A 23802-nucleotide genomic window follows, 5' to 3' on the forward strand; every position below is an offset into this window, starting at 1 on the left:
GGGGCCTATAGAATACTCCCAATAGAGTAACTGCTCCCTTCCTGTTCCTGACTTCCACCCATACTGACTCAAAAGAGGATTCTGCTACATTACCCACCCTTTCTGCAGCTGTAATAGTATCCCTGACCAATAATGCCACCCCTCCTCCCCTTTCCCCCCCTCTCTATCCCTTTTAAAGCACTGAAATCCAGGAATATTGAGAATCCATTCCTGCCCTGGTGCCAGCCAAGTCTCTGTAATGGCCACTACATCATAATTCCAAGTATGTATCCAAGCTCTCAGTTCATCACCTTTGTTCCTGATGCTTCTTGCACTGAAGTACATGCAGTTTAGCCCTTCTACCTTACTACCTTTACACCCTTTATTCTGTTTCTCTTTCCGCAAAGCCTTTTTATATGCTAGATCTGGCTTTACTCCATGCATTATACTTGCAGTTCTTGCAAGACCTTTATCCTCCTCCACCCCACTATCTGCTCTAAGACTCTGTTCCCCTCCTTCTGCAAATCTAGTTTAACCCCCCCCGGAGCAGCACTAGCAAACCTTCCCGCAAGAATGTTAGTCTCCCTCCAGTTTAGGTGCAACCCGTCCCATCGGGACAGATCCCACCTTCCCTGGAACAAGGCCCAATTGTCCAGAAACATGAAGCCCTCCCTCCTGCATCAACTCCTTAGCCACGTATTTAGCTGCATTATCTTCCTATTTCTAGCCTCACTAGCACATGGCATGGGTAGCAATCCTGAAATTGCAACCCTGGAGGTCCTGTCCTTCAACTTTGTACCTAACTCCCTAAATTCTCTTTGCAGGACCTCCTCCTTCTTCCTATCCATGTCATTGGTCCCTACATGGACCACGACATCTGGCTGCTCACCCTCCTTCTCGAGAATACTGAGAACTCGATCTGAGATATCATGGACCCTGGCACCAGAGAGGCAACAGACCATCCGGGATTCTCGATCTCTTCCACAGAACCTCTTATCTGTCCTCCTAACTATTGAATCCCCTATCACTACTGCTCTCCTATTTTCCCTCCTTCCCTTCTGAGCTGAGGGTCCAGTCTCGGTGCCAGAGATGCAACCACTGCAACTTGTCACTGGTAGGTTGTCCCCACCAACAGTATCCAAAACAGTATACTTATTATTGATGGGAGCGGCCACAGGGGTGCTCTGCTCATTCTGTCTATTCCCCTTCCCTCTCCTGACAGTCACCCAGCCACCTGCCTCCTGACTCTTAGGGGTGACTATCTCCCTGTAACTCCTGTTTATTTCTGCCTGTGCCTCACAAATGATCCGAAGTTCATCCAGCTCCAGTTCCCTAACTCGGTTTGTCAGGACCTGCAGCTTGGATGCACCTTTTACTGGTGTAGTCATCAGGGACAATTGTGTTCGCCCTGACTTCCCACTTACTGCAATTGGAGCCCTTGACTGCCCTAACTGCTGACTCCATTATCTACTCCTAAGTTAATTAGAGTTTATTAAAGGAGCTTACCTGGCCTTACCTCACTGGGAGCAAGCTCGTCCTCAGCCGCCACTTGCCGAAGCCTCTCGAGCCAAAGCCTTACTACTCTGTCTCCCTCTACTCCGTCGCCTGCTCTTTTTAAACTCTCCCGCTGCCTCACAGGCTGACTTTCATGCGCTTGCGCAGTTGTGCCCCATTCAAACTGCCGAAGAATTTTTATCAGCTCATTCCAAAATGCATACCAGTCTTTGTGTGAGAAGCTGTCCCTGATGTCCCTCTTAAATCTATTGACTCTGACCTTAAATCTATGCCATACTGTTTAACAGACTTGCTTGGTGAAACGAGATTGCACTGTCATCTTGTCTATGCTCCTTATGATAAAATATGCCTTAATCAGATGACCCTTCAACCTTCTAGATTCCAAGGAATAATGTCTTAGGGCCCCTAAGTTCAGGGTACATCCTGCTAACTCTTTTCTGCATTCTTTCTAGGTTAATATATTAACATCTTTCCTGTAATTGGGCCACTGACACCATACACAATATTTCAAGTGCAATCTCATCAATACCTTATATAACTACAATGTAACTTCTGAACTCCTATATTTAATGCCCCAACTGATAAATGCCAGCGTGCCAGTTGCTGCCTTTGCCATCCCATCAATCTGAGATGCCACTTTCACTCTTAGATTCCTAGGTCCCTCTGCTCTATTATACTCCTAAGGGCCTGACCATTCGTTGTATAAGTTCTTCCCTGGTTGGATATTCCAAAATGCTATACCTCACATTTACAGTGTCTATAAAAAGTATTCACCCCACCCCACCCCCCCCAGAAGTTTTCATGTTTTATTGTTTTACAACATTGAATTGCTGTAGATTTAATTTGACTTTTTTTGACACTGATCAACAGAAAAAGAAACTCTTTCATGTCAAAGTGAAAACAAATCTCTACAACGTGATCTAAATTAATTACAAACATGAAGCACAAAACAATTGATTGCATAAGTATTTAGTAGATGCACCCTTCAAGTCAGTATTTAGTAGATGCACCTTTGGCAAACATTGAGTCTGTGTGAATAGGTTTCTAAAAGCTTTGCACATCTGGACACTGCAATTTTTCCTTATTCTTCTTTAGAAAACTGCTCCAGCTCTGTCAGATTGCATAGAGATCGTGAGTGAACAGCCATTTTCAAGTTCGTCCATAAATTCTCAATTGGATTGAGGTCTGGACTCTGACTTGGCCACTCCAGGACATTAACTTTGCTGTTTTTAAACTATTCCCGTGTAGCTTTAGCTTTATTCTTGGGGTCATTGTCTTGCTGGAAAACAAATCTTCTCCCAAGTCACAGTTCTCTTTCAGACTGCATCAGGTTTTCCTCCAGGATTTCACTGTATTTTGCTGCATTCATTTTACCCTCTGCCTTCACAGCCCTTCCAAGGCCTACTGCAGTGAAGCATCCCATTACATGATGCAGTCACCACATGCTTCACGGTAGAGCTGATGTGTTTTTGATGATGTGCTGTATATGACTTATGCCAAACGTGGCGTTTAATCTGATGGCCTAAAAGCTCAATTTTGGTTTCATCAGACCATAGCACCTTCTTCCAGCTGACTTCAGAGTCTCCCACATGCCTTCTGTGCCAAGATTTCATGTGAGGTTTTTTCCAACCATGGCTTTCTCTTTGCCACTCCACCATAAAGCTGTGACTGGTAAAGCACTCAGGCATCAGTTGTATGTGTGGTCTCTCCCATCTCCACCTCTGAAGTTTGTGACTCCTCCAGAGTTGTCATGGGTCTCTTGATGGCCTCTCTCACTAGTCCCCTTCTTGCACGGTCTCTCAGTTTTAGAGGACGGCCTGTTCTAGGCAGATTTACATTTGTGCCATATTCTGTCCTTTTCTTGATAATTGACCTAACTGTGCACCAAGTGACTTGGAAATGTTCTTATATCTATTTTCTGACTTGAGTTTTTCAATACCCTTTTCACGGAGTTGCTTGGAGTGTTATTTTGCCTCCATGGTGTGATTTTTGCCAGGATACTGACTCACCAGCAGTTGGACCTTCCAGATAGAGGTGTATTTTTACTACAATCAATTGAAACACCTTGACTGCACACAGATTTCCAAAAACGGATCTCTATATAACTAATTATGTAACTTCTAAAACCATTGGCGACACCAGTGATGATTTGATGTGCTGTATTAAAGGGGTTAATACTTATATGATCAATTATTTTGTGTTTTATATTTGTTGTTAATTTAGATCCCTTTGTAGAGACTTGTTTTCATACTGACACGGAGGAGTTTTTTTTCTGTTGATCAGTGTCAAAAAAGCCAAATTAAATCCACTGTGATTCAATGTTATAAAGCAATAAAACATGAAAACTTCCAGGGGGTGGGTGAATACTTTTTATAGGCACTATAGTTTGATTGAAAGCCATTTACATAAGAAGATAAGAAACAGGAGCAGGAGTAGGCCATCCAGCCCATCGAGCCTGTCCCGCCATTCAATAAGATCATGGCTGATCTGTCCGTAAACTCAGCTCCATCTACCTGCCTTTTCGCCATAACCCTTAGTTCCCCTACTATGTAAAAATCTATCTAACTGTATCTTAAATATATTTAGTGAAGAAGCCTCAACTGCTTTCCTGGGCAGAGGATTCCACAGATTCACAGATTTCTGGGAAAAACAATTTCTCCTCATCTCCATCCTAAATCTTCTCCCCTGAATTTTGAGGCAATGTTCTCTAGTTAACACGTACAAACAAGCTGGATGAACTCAGCAGGTTGGGCATGATCCGTTGACTGCTCATTTCAACGGATGTTGCCCGACCTGCTGAGTTCATCCAGCTTGTTTGTACATGTTGATTTGACCACAGCATCTGCAGTGTACTTTGTGTTTAATGTCCCCTGGTTCTAGTCTCACCTACCAATGGAAACAACTTTCCTAATTCTATCTTATCTATCCCTATCAAAATTCTGTATGTTTCTATAAGATGCTCTCTCATCATTCCAGAGAGTATAGTCCCAGGCGACTCAATCTCTCCTCATAGGTTAACCCCTTCATCTCTGGAACCAACCTGGTGTACCTCCTCTGCACTGCCAACAAAGCCAGTATATCCTTCCTCAATTATGAACTACACACAGTACTCCGGGTGCTGCTTCACCAGTACCATGTATAGTTGCAGTATGATCTCCCTGCTCTTGAATTCAATCCTTCTAGCAATGAAGGCCAACAATCTGTTTGCCGCCTTAATAACCTGTTGTACCTGCAAGCCAGCTTTTTGCAATTCATGCACAAGCACTCTCAAGCCCCTCTGCATAACAGCATGCTGCAATCTTTCACCATTTAAATAATAATCTGCTATTCTATTATTCCTTCCAAAGTGGATGATCTCACATTTACCAGCGTTGTATTCTGTCTGCCAGACCTTGGCCCACTCATTTAACCTATTTATATCCCTCTGCAGACTCTCCACATCATTTGTATAATTTGCTTTTCCACTCAGTTTAGTGTCATCAGCAAATTTTGCTATGCTACACTCAGCCTCCTCTTCCAAATCATCAATTTAAATGGTAAACAGCTGCAGGCCCAGCACCGACCCCTGCGGCACCTCAGTCACCACTGACTGCCAACCGGAGAAACACCCATCTATACCAACTCTCTGCCTTCTATTGGTTAACCAATCCACTATCCGTGCCAATACACTTCCACCAACTCCATGCATCCATATCTTATTTATAAGTCTCTTGTGTGGCACCTTACCGAATGCCTTCTGGAATTCCAAGTATATGACATCCACCTGTTCCCCTCTATCCATTGCGCTCATTATGTCCTCAAAGAACTCCAGTAAGTTTGTCAAACAGGACCTGCCCTTTCTGAATCCATGCTGCGTCTGTCTAATGGAACCACTCCTTTCTAAATGTTTCGGTATTTCCTTATTGACAGCTTCAAGCATTTTCCCAACTACAGATGTTAAGCTAACTGGCCTATAGTTGCCCTCTTTTGCTTACATCCTTTTAAAAAAAGTGGCGATTCTCAGCCCACATACCTAGCTGATCAAGCTTTTCCTGTTGTATTTTATGACCTTACACACAACCTGCAAAGCTACACCCTTGTTTTAGTAACATCCATAGACCTACTAACCATGCTTTGTACATTCATGTCCATTTCATTTATATAAATGACAAACAGTAAAGGTCTCTGCACACTAATAGACACAGTCCTCTCACCCAATAAGTAATCATCAACCATCACCCTCTGCTTCCTACCAATGAAGCATTTATAAATCCAATCTGCTACCTCCTCCTGGATCCCATGTGGTCTAACCTTCCAGACTATCCTACCATGAGAGACCTTGTCAAAGCCTTGCTAATATCTATAAAGACATCATCCACTGCCCTAATCTCATCAACCCTCTTGATTACTTCTTTGAAGAACTCCAAGAACTTTGTCACACACAAGTTCTCACACACAAAGCTGTACTTGCTGTCCCCGATTGGACCCTGCCACTCCCAATACTGGTAAATCCTGGCCTTCCGAATCCTCTCTAGCAGTTTACCAACCACTGACTGGAGACTCACCGGACTCTAGTTTCCTGGCTTGCTTTTGCTACCTTTTTTACACAGTGGTACAGCTTTAGTCACTCTCCTGTACTCCAGAATCTCACCTGTGATCAAAGAGGAAGCAAAAATCACTGTAAAGTCCATAGTGATTTCTTCTCTAACTTCCCACAGAGTCCAAGAATGCATTAGATCAGGCCCTTGGGTGTAATCCACATTAATGCACATTAAGGCCACTAATTTAGCCTATTTCTTTAGCTTCCGTAATTTTCTCTAGAGTAAAAATTGAAGTGAAATATTACTCATTTCCTTTGGGTCCACACATAGATAACTATGTCGCTCTGAAGTACGTTCTTACACTTCTCATTGCTACCATCAAGGAGGAGGTACAGGAGCCTGAAGACACACAATCGACATTTCAGGAACAGCTTCTTCCCTCTGACATTAGATTTCTGAATGGACAATGAACCCATGAACACTGCCTCACTATTTTTTCCTCTCTTTTTGCACTACTTACTTAGTTTTTTTTAGTTTATATACTTATTGTAACTTACAGATTAAAAAAAATAATTATGTATTGCAATGTACTGTTGCTGCCAAACATCAAATTTCATGACGTGGGCCAGTGATGTTAAACCTGATTCTGATCCTTGAGGTTATCTCTGATTCACTAGATCCCAAATGTTTATGCGCAGTAACTGCCTTCCTCCTTTATAATCAGAGCCTCGATAGTTCTCGTCTGCTAGGATTCCTCAACTTGACAGTCTTGCCCTTCACCCTAACAGAAACACATAATCCCTGAGCTCTTGGCGTAACATTTTTAAAGACCTTCCACTTGGTAGGCGCTCCTTTCCCTGCAATTGATATAACCTAATTAACCACCTAATGGCTCCAAAATGTGCTCTGCCTGAGTTTGGGACATTAACCTTGAACTGGTTGTGTCATTCTCTGTAATTATTTTAAAACTAATAGAATTATGGTCACTGGAGCCAAACTGCTGGGCAGTAAACACTCCAGCCACTTGCCCCATTTCTCAGGATGGCCGGTACTGCATCTTCTCTAGTCATTCTCTCTATATGTTGGAATGGGATATCTTCATGGAACAGAATAGTTTAGTGGCTTACCACACAGTCCTTTCATCTCTGTAGAATTTATACAGTAAGAATGCAGATGGGTTCTTTTATTGCCTTAATTATTTTTAAGTTTCTTATGGTTTTTGAACCTAATTATCCAAATGTTAAGAAATTTGATAGAAAGTATATTTCTTATTTTGCATTTTACTTAGAATTGTATTATTAACAAGATAATATACTTTAAAAAAAATCCTTTAGGAAGGAAAGCAAGCATCTTTAGCATCAGATTTCTCCATAACTCAGTTTAAGCACCTTGGGAGATTGCTAATGGTTCATGGACGCAACAGCTACAAGAGGTCTGCTGCCCTGAGCCAGTTTGTGATCCACAGGAGTTTGTGCATCAGCACCATGCAGGTAACTAAACTCCTACATTCTTAAAGAGGAATATTTAATTTAATATAGCTCAGGAAATATTTAAGAACCAACAGAATTGCATCAGCTAGTGGTGGAATGATGGTGGTGATGGTGGAAACACCCAGCAGGTGGAGCGCAATCTACAGTATGAGGTGTATGTCTCTGTATTTTGAGTACGAATCTTTTTTCAAAATAAAGGCAAGAGTGTGATTTTTAAAAAAAAATCTTCCACTGATTTTTTTTAAAAAAAGGTTGAAAGCTCCGGCCCAGTTTTTGATCTTCACTTATATCCATTCTCAGATGTTGCAGTACAGTACTTAGGGTCTCCTGAAGATGGAAGCAAGTTCTGTAACAACTCCGGTTGGAATGATTGGCTATTTAGCTAAAGTGCTGATGTGTTTCTCTCTCCACGGATGCTGCCTGACCTGCTGCGTGTTTCCACCATTAAAAAAAATTCTTATTTCAGTCTTTCAGCAGCTGCAGGTTTTTGCTTTTCATTCATGAATTATTAGACGTGCTACATCTTACAATTTAAGTTGGAAAAGAGAAGTTTTTTTACTTGTTCCTACTCCATATGTTAATGTTCATGAAAACTAATAGTGTGTTGTTAAACAGTTAAGGGAGTTCTGGATCTTGGCCATTGATGAAACAGACTTACAGTGGTCTTTTAAATACTGTCACTGTTGACCTTCTCTTCCTAATGCTCAGTCAATAGGAAGGGCAAGGACACGTTTTATTTCTCCTTTCATTACTTTGACTTCAACTGTTTGGTGGTACTAGAGTTTGTATTATTTAATTTTATTTGCATGCTTCTTGGGACAGTTGTTTGGAAGTTAGAACCAACTATGTAAGATCATATTTGGGATATAATTGCATCAACAGCTCACTAATCTTTTCTCCAATAGTTTGTTTCAAATGCCACAATAAATCACTGTGCCTGTTAAAACGATTCTATCTGCTGTCTTTCCACAGGCTGTTTTCTCTTCAGTGTTCTATTTCGCGTCGATTCCTCTGTACCAAGGTTTCCTGGTTATAGGGTAAGATTTTGCATGTTCGTTATGTAAAATTCAATGCAACTGCTATTATAATAAGACTTTAAGAAGTTAGGAGGAAATAAGTGTTTTCTTTAAACATATTTGTTAGTATTGGGCTGGGGCATTGTGATCTCAGTTAATATACATTTTATATTGGCTGGGAAACTCCTATTTTCTTTACAAATAATTTGTACATAGCATGCTAGACTGTAATTATTTTTGCATTTATTGTTGGAATAAATCTGTGCTTGACCATGTCAGCTCTATTGCTTTTATTAAATTTTTATATCAGTAGCAGATAAGAATAGGAAGGACAATTGCATAGATAAATTATCTATTTGGTAATAAATCTACTTCGAACTTTAGAACTTTAAATGTCACACAAAACAGCAAAATCATTTTATTGGCATATTAACAGCAAAATAGTTATCAAAGAAATTACAGAATCAATACAGGACCTTTCTTTATAGATATCTTCAGTTTGTTATGAGCGTGGCTGAGATACTGTGTATGTACTCTGACTCTCTTTGTAGCAAAAGTTAAGATAATTGGGGATTGTTGGGAGTCTAGATGGGATGAGAATAAGGAGGAGGTGTCAGAAGCCATGATGATGCCCAATATAAATGAATTATGAGGTCCAGGTGATATACATCCCAGGATACTAAGGAAATAATGATAAAATGGGATAGAAAGCAAAGAAAGAACAAGCATTCAAAATTATCTGTGAGATTAATAACCGAGCATGGTAAATAGTGATTCAGTCAGGAAGAAGGAAGAAGCAAGAATGTTTCCCACTGCTTGGCATCAGAGCTGCTGTGTTTGAATGTATGTAAATTGGGAATGGAGCTCAGTTTCAGAGTGGCAATTGTTATGACAGTTGAAAGTTAAGTAACCAGTGGAGAAGATAGTAATATCATTCAGCATGGTGTAGAGAGGATTGTGGAATGACACGTGTTTGACAGATGAAAAGTGATTAATGTGAACATTTGGTAGAAAACATGGGAACAGGTGGCATGCAATAGATATGTTACAGTTTTTTGAAAGATTTCTTGTGTAAAGATCTTTTGAAGGTGTTGTACAGGATAACACCATGTTTAATGGAAGATATAGGATCATATACTTAATAGTCACACAAAATACATAAGTTTTGTATTAACTTTATTTAAAACAGGAGTACAATGCAGCAAGTCCAATTCTGCACAGCAAAGAGAATATTCTGGGTGGGGTCTTGGATATCCATTGTCACAAAGAAACTGTTTAAGAAGATGGCTCTCTGCTATCTTCTCAATGACAAATAAATATTGACGTTAAATTCTGCCCTTGGTGTCCATACCACAGAAATGATAAGCAATACATGAGAAAGCATGTGAAATCTCTTAAAAACACAGAATGCTGGCAGAACTCAGCAGGCCAGACAGCATCTATGGGAGGAGGCAGTGACGACGTTTCAGGCCGAAACCCTTCATCAGGAGGGTTGATGAAGGGTTTCGGCCCGAAACGTCGTCACTACCTCCTCCCATAGATGCTGTCTGGCCTGCTGAGTTCTGCCAGCGTTTTGTGTTTTTATTTATTTCCAGTATCTGCAGATTCACTCGTGTAGACTGACTTGTTGGGATGGTTCCAGGTTAAAGGAAATACAGTTATGTGGATACACTGAGAAGCTTCTTGTGACAGAAAAATCCAAGGGCATGTATGATAATAAAATAGACAATAGAGGTGTAGACAATAAAATCATGCTTATTTTGAAAAATAAATTATTTTCAATAGCAAACGGATTAATAAAGGGCACAAATCCACAGTAAAAGGCAAAAGACAGCGGTGACAAAGGGAGTTATTTTGGCAGCATGATAAGGCTTTGGAATATACTGCTCCATAGTTTGGTTGGTTTGTGCTCTACCTGTGTTTTAATTTGATATGTGAAACATTGCTGGGTTCATTCTGACTCGGGCCCGCTCTCTCATTTCTATTTATGTTATGTTGATGATTGTGTTGGTATGTCTTCCTGTACTCTTACTGAACCCAAATAATCATTATCTCTGTTGCCAATTTCTACCCTGATTTTCACTTTCACACAGTCCATATCTCAAAGTTCAAATTTCAAAGTAAAGTTATTATCAAAGTACAGATATGTCAGATTCATTTTCTTGCAGGCATTCACAGTAGAACAAAGATATACAATAGAGGCAGTAAAAAAAACTACACCCAAGGATGGACAAACAACTAATCTGCAAAAGAAGACAAACTCTGCATGAGCAAAAAAAAAAGATAATAAATAAATAATACTGTGAACATGAGATGTAGAGTCCTTGAAAGTGAGTCCATAGGTTGTAGAGTTAGTTTATTGTTGAGGTGAGTAAAGTTATCCACACTGATTCAGGAGCCTGGTGGTTAAAGTACTTTTCCCTTCCCTTTCTTAATGTTTCATCCTCCATCTTGGTCAGCTATAAACATCTGTTGTAGTCCACTGGCTGCCACAGCTATTTCATGCAGGCCTCCTATCATCCTAATTTCTGTGAACAACTCCATTCCATTTTCTCAGTTTTCTGCTAAAGAGGTGGCTTTTGTTTTCCTAAACTATAACATTTCCTTTCCCATAGTTCTTAAGAAGTGAGAGGCTTGACCCTAAACACCATCTCTCTCTCTCCCCACTGATGTTACTTGACTGCTGAGTGCATCCAACATGTTCTGTTTTAACTCTGGGTTTCCGGTATCTTTGTTTTTTGATTGCTTCAACTACTGCCATGACTTCACTATCTGTGAATCTCTAGAAATTTTCTACCGAACACCATCAGTACAAACACCAGTACAGCAGCAGAAAGTTTAATAACAAGACTAACCACAGAGAGGCAATAAATATAGGTTTTTGTTATCAATAATTTTTTAACGTCACAGAATTAACCTTTAAAAATAATTGTTATCTCAGTTGTATCAAAGAAGAAAAGTGTTGATATCTTTCTCTTCCTTAGGTATTCCACAATTTATACCATGTTCCCAGTGTTCTCTCTCGTTCTGGACAAAGATGTCAAATCGGAAGTTGCAATGCTTTATCCAGAGCTCTATAAAGATCTTACTAAGGTGCATTTAATACATTATAAATTTTTCAATCTAATTTTAGAATTTTGTAGAATCCAGTTAAACTCATCTATACTTAAACCTATTAATCAAAATAGATTATTTTCAAAATACAATATGTATAACGTTTTCTAAAAAAAATTGAAAATTGCATTCATCATTTTTAATATGGTGTATTTCAAAAAAAGAAGTTTCATTTACACAGCACCAGTCAACCTCAGATGATGCCAGAATGCTGTATTTTACATGTATTTGGATTCATAACAAAAGAACAATAACAATAATTTCATTGTGCCTTTCATTATTGCCAGACAAAACACACAAGTAGGAATGGTGATTAATGCTGGAGCTGTAGTCTTTTTAATGAGCTATTGCCCACCACAGTAAAGATGGTCTGTGATGGGGATTGGGCTACTCCCCATTATTTGCTTCTGGCTTTTGTAAAAGGGTCAAGCGCAACAAAGACTAGACACTGAGCAAGTTTCGTATCCCCAGCGGTGTGTGCAAGTCCCACAGGAATTGCTTTACTCTCTCAATGGAATGTTTCTATTTGTAATCAACCACCCTCTGACTTCTCACAATAAGATGCCAAATTTATTAAAAGAGCACAAGTTACTAAAACCATAATTTAAATCCATTATTAGAACTTCATCTGTTCCGAAGTCTATTGCAACTCTTTCTCCAATAAGGCAGGATGAAAGTAACATGTACTTTACTCTGTGGTTCTGATTTGATGTACCTCAATTCATTTACTAAAGAGGGTAGAATGTATTTTCAATTTCAAGTAAATTTGATATTTGTGAGCATTTTTCCATATCTCAGATGCTTCAATTCTTCTGATATTCAGTAAAAACAATAGTTTTATAGTACTTATTAATAAGAAAGGACTGCTTAAAGATTAGACAGTGGTATGAGAGTTATATTACTAGACATAATTGAAGAGTATGTTTATAAAGATACAGGACAAATTGATGTGAGCTGGATATATTCTTGATGAATTTCTATTTTCTCCAGTCATAAGACCATAAGACATAGGAGCAAATTAGGCCATTCAGCCCATCCAGTCTACCTCGCCATTCCATTATGGCTGATCCTGGATCCCACTCAACCTCATCCATCTGCTTTCTTGCCATATCCTTTGATGCCCTGAACAATCAGGAAACTATTAGCTTCTGTTTTAAATATACCCACGGACTTGGCTTCCACTGCAGTCTGTGGCAGAGCATTCCACAGACTCACTATTATCTGGCTAAAAAATAAAAGTCCTCCTTACCTCTATTCTAAAAGGTCATCCCTCAATTTTGAGGCTATGCCTTTTAGTTCTGGATACCCCCACCATAGGAAACATCCACTCCATATCCATCCTATCTCGTCCTTTCAACATTCGGTAGGTTCTAAGGATATCCCCTACATTCTTCTAAATTTCAGTGAGTACAGGCCCAAAGCTGTCAAACACTCCTCATATATTAACCCCTTCATTCCCGGAATCATCCACGTGAACCTCCTCTGACTCTCCAATGACAACACACCCTTTCTGAGATATGAGCCCCTAAAAATGTTGACACTACTCTATTGACAAAGAAGGCAAGACAGTGGCTATACTTCATTAGGAGTTTGAAGAGGTTTGGCATGTCAAAAATACACTCAAAAACTTCTATAGATATACCGTGGAGAGCATTCTGACAGGCTGCATCACTGTCTGGTATGGGGGGGGGGGGGATGGGAGACTACTGCACAGGATTGAAAGAAGCTGCAGAGGGTTGTAAATCTAGTCAACTCCATCTTGGGTACTAGCCTACAAAGTACCCAGGACATTTTCAGGGAGCGGTGTCTCAGAAAGGCAGCGTCCATTATTAAGGACCTCCAGCACCCAGGGAATGCCCTTTTCTCACTGTTACCATCAGGTAGGAGGTACAGAAGCCTGAAGGCACACACTCAGCGATTCAGGAACAGCTTCTTCCCCTCTGCCATCCAATTCCTAAATGGACATTGAACCCTTGGACACTACCTCACTTTTTTTTTTACATACAGTATTTGTTTTTTGCACAATTTTTAGTCTAGTCAATATACGTATACTGTAATTGATATACTTATTTTTTTCTTCTATATTATGTATTGCATTGAACTGCTGCTACTAAGTTAACAAATGTCACGTCACAGGCTGGTGATAATAAATCTGATTCTGATTCTGAATGCTGCCTGACTAGTGTCTTAAAAAAGTCTCACCATTATCTCCTTGCTTTTATATTCTATTTCCTTTGAAATAAATGCCAACATTGCATTTGCCGCCTTTATCACAGTCAGGTCTGCGTAAAGGTAGTGAAGGGCAGGAGAAGTCATTCTAGTCCCTTAATTGGCAGAATTTTACTTGCATCATAAGACAGTGGAAAATTTGATTCAAACGTATCCAATCTCTAATTTCTTTCCGCTCTCCAAGTAGACCAGGAACGGTATCCTCAAAATAGAACAACAAACTCACTCCATTAGCCAGAATGAAAATTAGAAATTGTAATCTAAGTGATACAAGTGAGAGGCGTAGCTTAGATTAGTACATTTGCTTTGTTCGATGACCTGCGTGGCTACTGGACCAGGTAAGTGAAACGGTTCCAGTCAATTATTTTCTACTTTATTTCTCACATTGTAATTTCTGACACTTCCACAAATTAGCTGGCAAGTAACTTACCCCACACAGATATTTCTTAATGTGTTGAGTACAAGCAATGAAAGGAAAGCCAATGTATATGAATGATATAATTTTAATATTCTCACATCCACTTTCAAGCAGTTTAAAAGAATATTAACCAAAACAGCAAACTCTACTCCATATGCTCCTGGTGACCCTATCCCAATTCCCATATTGGTCTATGGCCGCCTGGTCTGCCATGATGAGGCCAATCAAAGGATGAAGGTGCAACTCTTCATATTCCATCTAGATAATATACAATCTGATGGCATGAACATTGATTTCTCCTTCTGGTAATTTTTTTCAGTTTTACTTTTCTTTCCCCCCTCCCCTTCGCTCCTATTCCCTATTCGGGCTTCTTACCTCTTTTCCTCACTGCGCATCAACTCCTCTTCCCCCTTCCTTTTCTTCCATGGTCTACTCTCCTCTCCTATCAGTTTCCTTCTCCAGCCCTTTACCTTTCACCCACCCATTTGGCTTATTCACCTGTCACCTTCTAGCTTGTCTTCCTTCCCCTCTCCCCACCTTTTTATTCTGGCATCTTCCCCCTTCATTTCCTGTCCTGACAAAGGGTCTCGGCTCGAAATGTTGGCTATTTATTCATCTTCATAGAGGCTGAGTTCCTCCTGCATTTTGCGTGCGTTCCTCAGCAAACTCTGCTGAACATTCTTTCCCTCAGACCTCTTTAGAGATAATCGAGTCCCCACGTTTCCTAGGTTGAGAGCAACTCATTTTATGGTTTCTACTTACGAGGTTCTTGGGCTTGAGTCTTGTCTTTCGTGCTCCAGTATATTTACACCTGGAACCATCAGGAGAGTTTGCTTTGCAAATATTGTGGTCAGCCCAGAGGTCCAATGGTTGTGGGAAGCACGGTAGCATAGTAGATTGTGCAGTCACTTTGCAGCACCAGCAATCGCTGACTGGGCTTCAGTTCCCAACCGGAGCACCCAGAGGAAACCCATGCAGTCACATTCTCCCTATGACTGTGAGGGTTTCCTTTCGATACTCTGGTTTCCTCCCACATTCCAAAGACATACAAGTTATGGTTAGTAGGTTTTAGGCATGCAGCACCTACATAATGGACTTTCGCCATTACAATCCTCGGACAGTGTTAGTCGCTGATGCCAAAACGACGTATGTTCCGATGTACACGAGACGAATAAAGCTAATCTTATACTTACTAAAATTTTGTGGTCTTGCCTAAAGTGAGACCAGTCACTCTGACCTGCTAGCCACAGCTTTTGATTTGAGATTGGTGGTCAGTAGGTGGGGCATTTTTGAGGTTGTCTAGTGATGCAACAAACCTCCATCTGAAGCATGATCAAAGTGAGTGAGGTCAACTAACCATCTCCATGATTCAGAGCAACACATACAAAAAGCAGGAGGAACTCAGCCGGTCAGGCAGCATCTATAGAGAGGAATAAACACTAGGTCTCAGGCAGTGACCCTTCATCCGGATCAGGACTCGCAATCTCCACAACTGTTTCTCTGACTTTCAACATTTGAAAGTGCACACAACAGCAAGAGAATCTGAAGTATTTTTGCAGGGATACCAAGGAATGATTCTCGTGCAGTCTGTTTCAGGTAATAAATGAACAGCAAAATTAACTTGCACTAATGAAAATGACTTCTACATTCTTGATTTACATTTTTCAAAGTAGTTGAATCCATTTCCATGTCTTTGGATAATAATGTTTGTGAGGCACTTTACCAGCTTTGAAAATGAATGCTTCAGCAATTATTTGAGAAGCACAGCTTTGCATCAGTGCTGACAAATTTCAAAAGTCCAAGTCTAAATGAACAAAGATGCAGTGGAAACTTAATGCTGCAGCTGTTACAATACAAGAAGCAGTTCCAAGAATTTAGTGCTACTTTAAAAAGTCCAAATACGCAAAAACTACATAACTTGTTAAATGCGTCAAGTGATTCTTTTCAAAGAACTTTACATTAAAATAATTGGTGAGCTTTCCTCTATGAAACTAAGAAGTAGTTTTTCTGTTACTTAATCTCCATAGCAAAAGCTGCATGTTCTGGATATTGAAACACTGTCTTAAAATAGAATTTTAAATGTAAAGTGTGCAAATATCTCTAACACATTCTTTCCTTTTTTGTCAGGGTCGACCACTCTCCTTCAAAACATTTTTGGTTTGGGTTTTGATTAGCATATACCAAGGTATGAACGTGGGATTTTACCATAAATGTGTGTGAAATAAAATATTGAAAAATCCTTGTATTTAAATGCAAACATAAGGAGTTGAAGTCACTGTAATGCCCCTCAAATGTGGTTCCAGCTCTTCAGTAAGATTTGTCTCAATGCTACGTTCTTGTCTTATTTATATTTTCCATGTCTGTCAATGCCTTAATTTAATGTCTATCACAACCTTGGTATGTTTCAAATCACTTTATAGACAGTTATGTACACTGGAAATTTAGACATTGGAAAGTTATAGCTTATTTGCATAGATACCGAATTAGTGGGTCTTGTTGATGGTGAAGCAACTTGCAGTGAATTACAAAGAGATTTTAATCATTTAGGGAGATGGGCGGCGGAATAACAAATGAATTTCGACTTGGATAAGTTTGGGGTGATGCATATTGAGCATTCAGGTAGAGTAGCACCAGAACAGTGAATGGTAGGGTATTGACAGAGGGACCTGGGAGTATATGTGCACAGTTCTCTGGCAGTGGCCGTGCAAGTAAAAAGGGTGGTGAAGAAGGCATTTAGCATGCTGGTCTTTAAAAGTTCAGGAGTAGGGACATTATGTTGCAGTTATAACTAAGTCATTGGTGAAACCTCACTTGGATTATTGTATTAAGTTGTGGTCAAAGTTCAAAGTAAAATTTATTAGCACAGTACATGTATGTCACCACATACAACCCTCTGAGAATCTTTTTCCTGTGGGCACACTCAGCAAATCTACAGAATGGTAACTGTAAACAGGATCAATGAACAACAAACTGTGCAAATGCAAATATAAATTAATCGCAATAAATAATAAGCATTGAAGTAACAAGATAAAGAGTCCTTAAAGTGAGACTATCGGCTGTGGGAACACCAGAAACAGAATATGTTTAGTTATCCCCTTTTGTTCAAGAGCCCAAAGGTTCAGACGTAGTAACTATTCTTGAACCTGGTAGTATGAGTCCTGAGGCACTTACATCTTCTACCCGATGGCAGCAGCAAGAAAAGAGCATGGCCTGGGTGGTGAGGATCTTTGATGATAGATGTTGCTTGTCTGTAGCAACATTTCATGGAGATGTGCTCAATAGTTGGGAGATTTTTACCATAAAATACTGGGATAAATCCACTATCTTTTGCAGGGTTTTTTCCCTCAAAGGTATTGGTGTTCCCACACCAGGCCATAATGCAGCCGGTCAATACACTTTCCATCACACATTTATAGATGTTTGTCAAGATTTTTGATGACATGCAGAATCTCTGCATGTAATGTCACTCAATAATATGAAATACATTGTCAAGCTGGGGGACATGCAGAAGAGATTTACATGGATGCTGCCTGAACTAGAGGGCCTGAGTTATAGGGAGAGGTTGGCCACACTGGATCTTTATTCCTTAGAGCATAGGAGAATGGGATTTTATGAAATGATCAGGAGTATGGATAAGGAGGAAGGTGATTGTCTTTTCCCCATGGTTGGGGAGTACAAATTTGGAGAGCCCAGTTACAAGATAAGAGAGGATAGATTTAAATGAATCCTGAGTGGCAAGTTCTTTACACAGAAGGTAGTGATGAACTGAGCTGAGCTGCCATAGTCCTAACAATTATAACATTTAGATAGGTACATGGAGGGGGCGAGTTTGGAGGGTTGCTGGTAACTGGAAGTAGCAGGGAGGATGATCTGGTTAGCATGGGCAAGTTGAGCAGAAGTGCCTGCTGTGTGTCTCTATGACTTCATTGTCGTGGACTTCTATGTGTTATTGTTGGTTGGGGTATAGGGATGACCTTCGTTCTCTGAAGAGTTTCAGCCGTTTGTTTGCATTTTCTTGAGAAAGCATGCGTGTCAGTTTCAGTCACCATCACTGTCAATGGAGTGCCACTGGAGAGGTGGTCTGGATTAAGACTCAGTCTCTTGTTATGTACGTAATGTGTACTGATTTCATCTGCCATATGCTAAAAGACATTCACACTTCACTTTGTTTTTCTAGGTGGTATAATAATGTACGGAGCTCTTCTGCTGTTTGATTCGGAGTTTGTACATGCCGTGGCCATTTCCTTCACTTCTCTCATTCTCACGGAGTTGCTGATGGTGGCACTCACTATCCAGACCTGGCACTGGCTCATGATTGTGGCAGAGCTTCTCAGTCTCAGCTGTTACATTGCTTCTCTTGTCTTCTTGCATGAGTTTATTGGTAGGTCAATGTCAAAAAAATTTCATTGTTTATTTGCAACCTTCCTCTCAAAAATTACTGTAGTTTCTTTTCCAGAATGTACTAGTCCTCACATCTTGCCCCAATCAAATTCAAGACTTGACCAGGCAAAGGTACCTGAGGTTTATTGAGCAGACGAGGAAGTGTCAGAATCATTCCCTGTACTCACCAAAAATCCGCATTCATTTCCTCATCAAAGCACCAGATAGCACTTGTGATTAACAACCTAACTCACTGGCCACCTTCTTACTCAAAGCTATAGGATTTATTAATACCCAGTTAATGTCTACTTGCATTCAGACACATTAGGATAAATCCCATAGCAAAGGAATTTGGATGCTATATAATCTGCCAAGTCTGTATGTTACTTGTGTGTTCAGCTCTTGCACAATTTGCAAAAGCTTCCTGCAGTAATCGAATGTTGTATTGAAAGACCAATATTATCCATGTAATCTTTTATCTCGTAGCAAATTGCAGCAATGCTCTTTTTTTTGTCTATGCATCAGTTTTTACTTTACACTTTGTGTCGTGGCCATTGATTCCTGATATTGTGGCTTACATTCAGTTGTGATAATTTAGGTGTCTGATTGACAAAATAATGAGAAAAGCTCAGCATATTTAATGTATTAACTTGCTGCTGGTGTATCTACTAAACTGCATTTCAATGGGAATGAGCATGTCAAAGGAAGCTGATGATACAAGAATTGGTGGTGGTGTCTGAGGAAGATTGTCTAAGGCAACTGAATGACATTAATTCAGCTGGAAAATTAAGCAGAACAATAGCAAGTGGAATTTCATCTGAGAAGTGCATTTTGGGATGGCCATTAAGGATAGGACAGACAGTAAAAGTTAGTGGCCTTGGGTTTGTAGAAGGACAGAGACCTTGAGGTATAAGTCAGTAGATTCTTAAACATGGCACTACAAGTAGATAAGGTGGTGAAGGTATATGAGATCTTTTCTTTATTAGCCGTGGCAAAGAATGTGAGAGGTGGGACACATAATACAGCTTAATACATTGATTAGGTCTCACCTGGAGTTACTGTGCATTTTTGGTGCATTTAGGAAGAATTTGCACTGGAGAAGATGCAGAGGAGATTCATCAGGACCTTGCATAGATCTGAACATTACTGTTGTAGGAAATGACAGGATAGGCTTGTTTTTTTTCTGGGATGACAGAGGCAGAAGGGTGTTCTGAAAGAGAAATATACAGTCAGTGGCTGCTTTATTAAGTACATGAGTGAACCTGGTGTGGTCTTCTGCTGCTGTAGCCCAACCACTTCAATGTTCAAAGTGTTGTGCATTCAGAGATGTTCTTCAGCACAGCCCAACTATATCTCATAATTACTTGAGTCACTGTTGCCTTTCTGTCAACTTGAACCAGTCTGGCCATTCTCCTCTCTCATTAACGAAGTGTTTTCACCACCAGAACTGCTGCCCGCTGTATTTTTATGTTTTTTAAAACCATTCTGTGTAAACTCTAGAGATTGTTGTGCATGAAAATCCCGGGAGATCAGAAGTTTCTGAGATAGTTGAACCTTCTTGTGTAGCACCAACAATCATTCCACAGTCAAAGTCACTTAGATCACATTTCATCCCAGTTCTGATGTTTGGCCTGAGCAATAGCTGATCATCTTGACCACGTCCGCATACTTTTATGCATTGAGTCGCTGCCACACGATTGGCTGATTAATATCTGTATTAATGAGCAGGTGTACTTAATAAAGTGGCCACTGAGTGTATAACTGTTTTTATTTTGTTTTATTGAGATACAATGCAGAATAGGCCCTTCTGGCCCTTCAAGACACACCACCCGGCAACTTCCTATTTAACCCTAGCCTAATCATGGGACAATTTACAATGACCAAATAACCTGCCAGTCGGTACGTGTTTGAACTGTGGACAGAATCCGGAGCATCTAGAGAAAACCCATGTGGTCACAGGGAGAAAGTACAGGCAGCAACAGGAATGAAACTCGGGTCACCTGAACAGTAAAGCATTGTGCTACCGCTACACTACCATGCCACATGTTCTGAGGGGGATAGATGGCAATGTAGTTAAAACATGAATTCTAGTGGTAAGTGTGGGTGTCTAATAGAGGAGATGTAGTTTAATGTGGGAGGTGGAAGCTTAAAGGTGTTCTGAAGGGAAATTTTTCCACACACAGAGTATCTGTTGCCCAGAATACAGTGCTTGAAGTGGTAGAGTCATATGCTTTCACATTTTAGAAGTTTCTAGATGAATATTTGAATGCCTAAGACTATTGACCTAATGCAGGCAATTGTGATTTAGTGCTGATGGTGCAGCAGGTGACATGAGCCAAATAACTTTTTTCTGTGTTGAGTGACTCTACGTATCTAAGCTAAGGAAGAGGTCATATTCTGGCCAGAGTTGGTAAAACAATTTGATTTTTAAAAAATAATCTTAACTACATTTTGTTCAGCTTTTAGCTGCTGGACTTTGCCATACATTTATAAATTATAGGAAACTTTAGTTTTTTTATACAGTGGTTTAGCTCCCATTTGGAGAGTGGGCTAAACAGCAATATAAAAAAAACTAAAGGCAGGTAAACCTGACAGTCTTAGAACAGTCTGAAAATTGACCTTTCTACCAGGTTGTTCTGTTAACCAAGTGCTTCCTAATGGTTCTGTCTGTACTGGAGATGGGCATACTTAGCGAGAGCATCATTCACAAGAGCTTTATGAGGTGCAGGCTGCAAATAATAGGGTGACTACATGGGAGAGGTAAGTGGAAGAATCAGACAGTGCAGGGCTGCCCTTGTGCATGTTCCCCTTAGCAACTGCTTTGGATACAGCTCAAGGGGTGGGTAGTGACCTTTGTGGTGGCACTGAGACTAGCTTGAGGATCAGTGGGTAAGAGAGGTGTCATGCAGGATGTTATTGATAGGAGAGTCAATACTTAAGGGGACAGGTGGGTAATTCAGTGGCTGCAAAAGCTAGAATTTCTAAATGCATAGGAAATCCTGTTAGACAAACCTTTGGAGTTTTTCCAATGAGGTCAAGAAGATAGCTGAGGGTGGGACAGAGGATGTTGTCAATTTGGACTTTAGCAAGGCCTTTGACAAGATCACTCATGGCAGGCCTGTCTGGGAGGCTAAAGCATTTTTGAACCATGAGGAGATAGCAGATTGGCTTTATAATTGACTCGGTAGTTAGAACAATGATGGTTGAAGGTTGCTTCCCCAAACTGGAGGTGTGTGTCTATTGCTGTGCTATTGGTTCGGCACTAGGAACTTTGTAGTTTATCATTTATATAAACAATTTTGTTGTGAAATTTCAAAACATAGTAAGTGCAGATGATACTAAAACAGATAGTGCAGAAGCTTATGAAAATTTACAGGGGAATCTTTTGGTGCTACACAGCTAGGTGTGTGGGCTGAAGATGAATTGCAATCCATGAATGTGAGGTGTTGCATTTTGGGAGATCAAACCGGGATAGGACTTTTAGAGTGGAGTCTCAAGGAACATACAGACCAGAAGTGCAAGTGCATAGTTCGCTAAAACTGGGTAGAGAGGGTAGTGAAGATTGTGTTTGGCATAAGACCTTAAGACATAGAAGCAGAACTAGGCCATCTGGCCATCGAGTCTGCACCCTCGCTCTAAACATTGGTACATGATCGACTTCATCATTGTGAGACGTAGTGACATGAAAGATGTTCTCATCACCCGTGCCATGAGAAGTGCAGAGTCTGGACTGACCACCGTATGATTGTGGCCAAGCTCCATATGAAAGTGCGTCCCCCCCTTGCGGCTGCAAAAACCCAATAAAAAGCAGCTAAATTGCAACCGCCTGAGAGGCACAGAAGCAAGAAGTGAGTTTCGATGCATCCTATCTGAGAAACTAAGGGAGCTGGAACCTTGTGTGAGTTCAGAAAATACCATGGAACAACAGTGGACCTATATCGGCTCACCGCTCTATGAGGCAGCAGCCCAATCCATCGGCCAGAAGAGCAGAAACCACCAAGACTGGTTTGACGATAACTCAGACACCATCCACAACTTGCTTAAGGACATGCACAAAGCACACCTGGCAACTTTAGATAACCCTTCATCCATCAGCATCAGACAGCACTGGCAGGCAGCTTGGAGGAAAGTGCAAAAGGCAATCCGGCCATACAAAATGAGTGGTGGACTGAAAAGGCACATGAAATCCAGTCCTTTGCCGATAATAATGACATGCATAATTTTTACAATGCTGTTAAATCCATCTACGGCCCAATAAATCAATGCGTTACTCCCTTGAAAAAAGCAGATGGTCAAACACTTCTGAAAAATCAGAATACCATTCTGCTGAGGTGGGCTGAGCATTTTAACACCCTGCTTAATCAGGATTCTGACGCAGACCCCACCATCCTGGACAAACTGCCTGAACTTCCTCCTATCCACGACCTTCCACCAACCTTCCAGGAGGTTCTATCAGCTGTCCATTCCCTTAAGAACAGTAAGTCCCTTGGCACTGACAATATCCCTGCTGAGTTACTGAAGAACGGAGGGTACGTGTGTATGTGCACCCTCTACCAGTACATCACCAAGGCCTGGACTGATGAGAACATCCCACAGCAATGGAGAAATGCAAACATCGTTGTCATTTATAAGAACAAAGGTGACAAGGCCACCTGTGGCAATAGTAGGGGCATATCACTACTTTCTGTTGCTGGAAAGATCCTGGCTAAGATGATGCTTCAGAGGCTCATCAACAACATCACCGAGTCAATGCTGCCTGAATCACAGTGTGGATTTAGGAAGAACAGGAGCACAATTGACATGATCTTCACAGCCCGGCAGCGTCAGGAAAAGTGCCGGGAGCAACATCAGGACCTGTTTATGGCCTTTGTCGACCTCTCCAAAGCATTTGACACTGTGCAAAGAGAGATCTTATGGGATGTTCTCCTCAGGTTTGGCTGTCCCAATAAATTTGTTACCATCCTACGCCAGTTCCATGATGGGATGACTGCTCGGGTGACCATAGGAGGACAAGAGTCCGAGCCCTTCCTTGTACCCACAGGGGTGAGGCAGGGGTGTGTGCTAGCGCCAGTGCTCTTTAACATCTTTCTCGTGTGTTACCAAGCTTCTCCACAGCGAGACTGAGGATAGCAGTGGTGTGG

The 23802-nt window shown here is 40.7% G+C and overlaps 1 protein-coding gene across 1 annotated transcript in view; it reads left to right on the forward strand.

The window, feature by feature from the left end:
* atp9a (ATPase phospholipid transporting 9A) overlaps window positions 1-23802 on the forward strand; it is a 182950-nt gene that overhangs the window by 143398 nt on the left and 15750 nt on the right. Inside the window, exons 23-27 of the mRNA XM_073061648.1 lie at window positions 7349-7504; window positions 8477-8541; window positions 11505-11613; window positions 16409-16466; window positions 18459-18662. Of these exons, the coding sequence (XP_072917749.1) occupies window positions 7349-7504; window positions 8477-8541; window positions 11505-11613; window positions 16409-16466; window positions 18459-18662 (592 nt within the window). The remainder of the gene's footprint in view (window positions 1-7348; window positions 7505-8476; window positions 8542-11504; window positions 11614-16408; window positions 16467-18458; window positions 18663-23802) is intronic.

This window comes from Hemitrygon akajei, chromosome 11, assembly GCF_048418815.1.
Source record: "Hemitrygon akajei chromosome 11, sHemAka1.3, whole genome shotgun sequence".
Classification (NCBI taxonomy): Eukaryota; Metazoa; Chordata; class Chondrichthyes; order Myliobatiformes; family Dasyatidae; genus Hemitrygon; species Hemitrygon akajei.